This window comes from Magnolia sinica, chromosome 6 (genome assembly GCF_029962835.1).
Source record: "Magnolia sinica isolate HGM2019 chromosome 6, MsV1, whole genome shotgun sequence".
NCBI classification, from domain to species: domain Eukaryota; kingdom Viridiplantae; phylum Streptophyta; class Magnoliopsida; order Magnoliales; family Magnoliaceae; genus Magnolia; species Magnolia sinica.
Genome location: NC_080578.1, coordinates 101,275,245 through 101,281,743, shown reverse-complemented (window position 1 = coordinate 101,281,743; position 6,499 = coordinate 101,275,245). Strand labels below are relative to the sequence as shown.

General features: G+C 40.0%; 1 protein-coding gene across 1 annotated transcript; it reads left to right on the top strand.

The window, feature by feature from the left end:
• Positions 1 to 3,465: 3,465 nt before the first annotated feature.
• LOC131249793 (NAC domain-containing protein JA2-like) lies at positions 3,466 to 5,171 on the top strand. The gene is made up of 3 exons (XM_058250554.1): positions 3,466 to 3,646; positions 4,196 to 4,485; positions 4,856 to 5,171. The coding sequence occupies exons 1-3, from the start codon at positions 3,466 to 3,468 to the stop codon at positions 4,967 to 4,969; spliced, it is 585 nt and encodes a 194-aa protein (XP_058106537.1). The 3' UTR covers positions 4,970 to 5,171.
• The last annotated feature ends 1,328 nt before the right edge of the window (positions 5,172 to 6,499 follow it).

Below are 6,499 nucleotides of genomic sequence, written 5' to 3'. Positions count from 1 at the left end.
GAGTCTAGGACGCTCATCTCCTTCTCCATCCTCACAATGAGGATCCGCCGATAAGAGCTTTTGTAAGGACCTTTTATCTCTCTACTTAAATTCGGAAGCTCCAACTATGGAAGCAGCACCGTCAGACGAGGATTCCATGTGAAAGTCTTTCGCAGGAAGTCCTGCGCTGGGATGCATGGTGGGGGTCACTATGATGTTTATGAGAAATATAACCCGTCTATCCATTTTTTTAGCTCATTTTAGTAGATAAGACTAAAAATTAGGAGAATATAAGACTCAAGTGGGCTATACAAGATGAAATAGTGGGAAAGGAATGCCCACCGCTGAAACCTTCCTAGGCTCCACCTTGATGTTTATATTCCATCCAAGCCGTTTACAAGGTCATTTTCACTGGGATGAAGTGAAAATATCAAAAATTAGACCGAGACAAAACCTTTGTGGCCATATAAATGTTTCAACGGTGGTCACTAAATCTCTATTGTTTTCTCTTGTGTGGTCGATTCAAGTTTTCGATATACCTTATTTTTGGCTGCATATCCTAAAATGATCTCTAAAAATGGATGGACGGTGTGGCTTTCTCACTAACATCGCAGTGGGTCCCTCCCAAATTCCTTACGTAGAAACTTACCGTAAAAGGCTTTCGCAGTAAATCCGCGTCCAGCACCGTCAAATCTACCAGGTGCAGTGGCTGTACCATAAGATTTGGTAAAGCTATTATTTTCTGCCAATATACCTTATATACAGACTATCTTATCCGTAGAAAAGATAGACCACATTATCATCGTTAGTCTATTGTTTAAGATAGACCACATTATCATCGTTAGTCTATTGTACAGTAATCTGATAGAAACTTATGATGGGATATATTATTACTGTAGACCATTGATATCATTTCATGTGCTGATGTGGTGTAGCCAATACATATATAATTCTGATTTTTACGAGAGAAAATAATCGTATTGTTTTTCATTTTTTGTACGAATTTAATATTTAAATCAGTAATCAGCTGACGACGAAAAGATGCATGTATCTTTGATTATGATACAGCCATTGTCTCTTATACTTTCTCGATTCAACATGTCTTCAGCAATAAATACTGCCCACGGGTTTCTCTTTAAAAGCAGTTTTTAGCCGTAGGTTTCATCTTCAAAAATGATTTTTTAGCCTAGGTCTTCTCAATCCAGCGTGTCTTCAGCAATAAATACTACTCACGGATTTCTCTTTAAAAACAGTTTTTAGCCGTAGGTTTCATCTTCAAAAATGATTTTTAGCCTAGGTCTTCTCAATCCAGCGTGTCTTCAGCAATAAATACTACTCACGGGTTTCTCTCTAAAATCGGTTTTTAGCCGCAGGTTTCATGTCTTCAGCAATAAATACTGCCCACGGATTTCTCTTTAAAAGCAATTTTTAGCCTCAGGTTTCATCTTCAAAAGTGGTTTTTAGCCTTAGATCTTCTCAATCCAGCGTGTCTTCAGTAATAAATACGGCCCACGGTTTCTCTTTAAAAGCAGTTTTTAGCCGCAGGTTTCATCTTCTTTTCAGCCTAGATCTCATGCGCTCCTTGGGTGCACCGGAACCTAATATATGTATAGAAAAAATCCGTCGGATCGGTGGTTGTGATTAACCCCGCGAATAATGGCGGGGGTATTTAGGTCCGGTGAAAAGGCGCGCGTCTGCCAGGGGCTTAGTTTAGTATAGTAAGTTTGGACAGCATTCATAAAGTCGCTCGCTTAAACGTGAGGTGTACGGTAAAAAAATCTTTTTGGTTGCATGCGTATTTCCTACTTCGCTGCCACCCATCCGTCCCCATGCTACGATTGCCAACGGCGGAACACAGCGACCTAGTGTTGGCGTGGCAAACTTATGTGAGCCTACCTTGACATATGTATTACATCCGCACTGTCCATCTAATTTTCCCAGATCATTCTAGGGAATCAGCCCAAAAATGACGCAGATTCAAATCTCAAGTGTACCACGCCAAAGAAAGAAGTAGAGACATTGATTCCGCCGGTTGAAACCATGCTAGGACTCACCATAATGTTTATTTATCATCCAATCTGTTCATAAGGTCAAACGGATCTGGATGAAGGAAAAACACGGCCAAGATCTAAAAATTCGATCAGGCGGTTTGCGCCTTTCCAATCTTTTGGCCTAAAATCTGGGTATTTCAGACCCGGGTGAAATGGACGGCTATAAAAATTATTTCAACAGAACAATTTATACATTGTGGCCCACCATAGGAGTGAAGAAGATCTGGGCATTACTCTTAGGTATCACAGGCGTTTATGCATTGGCACGTGTGCTTGCATGCCTGTGGATGTGTAGGGCTCCATACGTGTGGAACTAGCTAACCTCGAGGAAAAAGGAAACCGGATAACCCCGGTTGTTGTGTACCGGAGTCCTTTACAACAGCTGCTGTAGGAAGCAACTACATAACCACAGCTCTGTGGGGTGCGCTAGGTTGTTTGTGTGAAATCCACTCTCTTCATCAGGTTAGTACCATTATTTTCACCGTACATATCAAAATTAATTCATATCAATATCTCAAGTGGACCACACCAGGGGAAAAAGAAAAATAATGCCAAAGACTTCATATTTCATGCAGTGAGACCTAAACGAGGCTGATTTCTGGAGCGTCCACTGGAATCAATGGTTGGATGGTATATAAAGTCTACGATAGGTCCCATGGACCATCTGGAGAGTTTGGATGGGAGGTGCGATTGACATGTGTCACCAACAAGAACAACGCAATAGCCCGTGGGAGGACAGACCAAAGAAGTGTACATCGGCACTTGTGTGAGATCCGTGCCGTGCATCCGTGCCGTGGCCAATATGGGAGGGGCCACGCATGCATGTTGTAACGGCCGTTGGTGCTTCTGAATTCAGCCAATAATCACAACCTGTCCGAGATCCGGACGTGTCATTAGGTTGGACGGTTGTGATCATTAGCTGTGTGCTGTGCCAGGAGTTTTCGTTGAAGTTTCCTTTTCCTTCAACGCTGGGTTTGGGTTTCTCTTTACTTCCCACTCCCTATTAATTCCATCTGTAGCAGAGAGAGAGAGATATTTCCTCCCATTAGGAGTTTTGGCTAAAGTTTACTGTTCCTTTGAATGCGTTTGGATTTCTCTTCGCCTCTCACTCTCTCTATCAATTCCGTCTCTAGTACAGAGAGAGATTTCTCATTCGGAGTTTTGGTTGAAGTTTCCTTTCCCTTGAATATTGTGTTTGGGTTTCTCTTCATTTCTCACTCCCTCTATTAATTCCATCTCTACCATAGAGAGAGAGAGAGAGAGAGAGAGAGAGAGAGATTTCCCATTTGGAGTTTTGGTTGAAGTTTTCTTTTCCTTGAATATTGAGTTTGGGTTTCTCATCCCCTCTCACTCTCTCTATTAATTCCATCTCTAGCATAGATAGAGATTTCCCTAACCAAAGGCGTAAGTGAATATCCGCGATCTCACATTCTCCATGCCGAAATTACCGCGGAACATTGGGGATAATGATGAAAACGTGAGGAGGGTCATCTTTTCAGAAGGGGGGGAAATCGTAATTCTTTTAAACCTCGAGAAAAAGAATCGTGGCGTTGATAATCCATCCGATGTGATTGATGAATATGATATCTATAATCGCCGCCCAGAACTACTTCCACGTGAGTGAGAGCTGGTTCGGTCGTAGGATTTGTTCCAGCGTTTTCTTCTTTTGGCGTCTTTTTTTTTTTTTTCTTTCTATTTGTGTCTTTGCTTTCTCAACCTGGTTTCTATCATATTGGTTTGCAATATTTGATCTTCTGATGAAGCAGTGATCATCACCAAATTGTAATTTTCACATTGAGCTGGTTAAGCTCCAAATTGCAAATAGATTACATTCACATTACGTACACTTGAAAGTTTCGTAACTGCATTTTGAGAGCTACTTTATTCCAACTTCAATTCACTTGTGCATATTTTCTCAATTCACTTGTGTTATTTCCTTCGACTAATCTCGTGGATTATATGTAGTGTGATAAAATTGAAAATGATTTATAGTTATTTATCATTTATTCTTTATCCTTTTTAAAGCCAAGTTAGATCTCTTCTTTTCTTTCTTTTATCTTTTATCTTCCCTTGATATATTTGCTTGCTAGTGAATCTCTCTCTCTCTCTCTCTCTATATATATATATATATATTTTAATTAGACTGAATTGTTCTTGATTTCTAGGTGATTCCTGGATTGGGAAGGAAGACGAGTTGTTCTACTATGTGAAACCAAAATTGAAGGAATCAAGTATAGATCGCTCTGTGGAAAATGGTTATGGTTGTTGGAAGTCAACTGGAGAAGTGGAAGCAATAAAACACAAAGATCTAGTCATCGGGTATAAGCATACATTTAATTTTAGGATTGGGAAAAATAGAAGAGAAACAAATTGGATGATGGAGGAGTATAGGCTTGCTTCTCAAAGTTCATCAATGGATCTAAAAAGATTGGTTGAGGGTGGTAAATGTACCAAGGTAAGAAAATACTGAAATATTTAATTCAACCTTTGTTGGTTTTTACTCTCTTAAGTTGATATTGTGTTTGCTTTTCATAATCTTCAAATATAGCTTAATGGATATCACTGAGGAACCCTTTCTTTGCATGATGTTAGTCTCTGCTATTGGCTTTTATGACCATCTCTCATCCACCTCTTCCTTGTAGTGAAATTTTACGACTGTAAACCTCTGCAATTCACTTGGAATTTGGGAATCTTGGGATGAAAACGTGGATGATTTCACCCGATTTACCAAACAGACACTGAATCTAGTGTAATGAGAAGGAGGGGGGGGGCAAATTTTTTTTTTTTTTCAGTTTATTTACTAAATCAAGTTTACGTATTTGCAGGCTACTGAATTTTTTCTATGTAAGATTTATGAGAGAAGTTCTGAGGAAACTTTGACGAGATCCAAGCGGGCGAAGACCGGTGAGATGAATGGCTCATGGGACATTAGTGCCTAGGATTTGTAAGCCTACTTTCTGCGTGGCCAGCTTTCTCACGGTCCAAGCAACCAAGCCGTATGATTTGTTGGCCCATCCTTGGAGTGGGACTTAGCCTAGAAACTAGATTGAACGGTTGATCCTATTTATCTGACTATTGGGGTGTGGGACTAGGAGTCCGGATCCTCTGCCTGTGGCAAGCAGTAAAATCCTGCTTTATTGCATTGTGGCGCTGACACTGCTTTATTAAATGTAGTGTTTGATGATGTGGTCCAATTACATTGCAAAAAGCAGAATCTGGATTATGGGACTTATCTAGAAATAAACAGAGGATTAGAGATAAAGCTGATGATCAAGGTCAAATAACTGATTGGGTCCTTTAAGGCTGTCAGTGGGCAGGGTAGGTCTGGGCCTAGATTTTGAACTGTTTCGGGCTGACCTATTTTAAAATTTAGATTTTTCAAGCCCGAGCCCGCCCGTTGAAATACATGGCTTAGTGGGTGCACTCACAAGAGTTTCAACACTAAGATCATGGTTTGGGTACCCATTATGGTGTGTGTGGCTGTGAGGGTGTGTGCGTTAAAAAAATAAAAATAAAAAAAATAAATAGCAAACCCCTATTCATCAGACAATTAGGATCATCAGATCAATGCAATTTTCGGCAAAACCATATTAACAGTAGGGCTGCAGGCAGTGATTGTTTATAGGGTTGAAGGTGGATGTGGCTGTTTATGGGGTTGAAGGTGGACAATGAGATATTAGTTGGACTAATGGATTTTTATTTATTATTATTTTTTTTAATCTTGTTGTTTGGATTCAGTGAAATCATGGGGAAGGAAATAGGGTTTCTCAGGAAACCATTTTCTGTTGTTTGTAAATACTAAAATCATAAGAGAAATACAATTTCCCATGTTCTCTCAAAATTGTGCTTTTATTTTTTCGCCTACGCCCTTGGGAAATAAGATTTCCTTTCCTACTATGAACGGATCAAGTACGCCCCAGCATCAGCCAAAACTAAGTAGCTCTTCCCAGGGGCCCACTTTGATGTATGTATCCTATAATATATCTATGCATCCATCCATTTTTTTAAGGATCATTTTAGTGCATGAATCCAAAAATGAAGCAGATCCAACTCTCGGGTGAGCCATCACTATAAGAATTTGTTGTGATCAAATGCCCCACCAATAAAACTTTCCTCAGGCCCACCATAATGTTTAGATAATGTATATTTTCCATCCAAACTGTTGATCTGCTCACACAATCTTGTATGAAGACAAAAATAAAATAAAAAAAATGTCAGCATGATCCAAAACTTTTGTGGCCTACCAGAGGTTTTTAATGATCAGTCACCACTGTTTCTAATGGTATGGTCCACCTGTGATCTTGATCTATTTCATAATTAGGATCATGCTTTAAAATGATGTTAAAAAACAAATGGATGGACGGCATGGATATAGAATAAAATCAAGGTGGTCCCCGGGATGCTCTGGGCACTGATTAGGTACTAGCCCCTCCAGGACCTAGCTAGCTAGAGACGGACGGCCCAGTCAG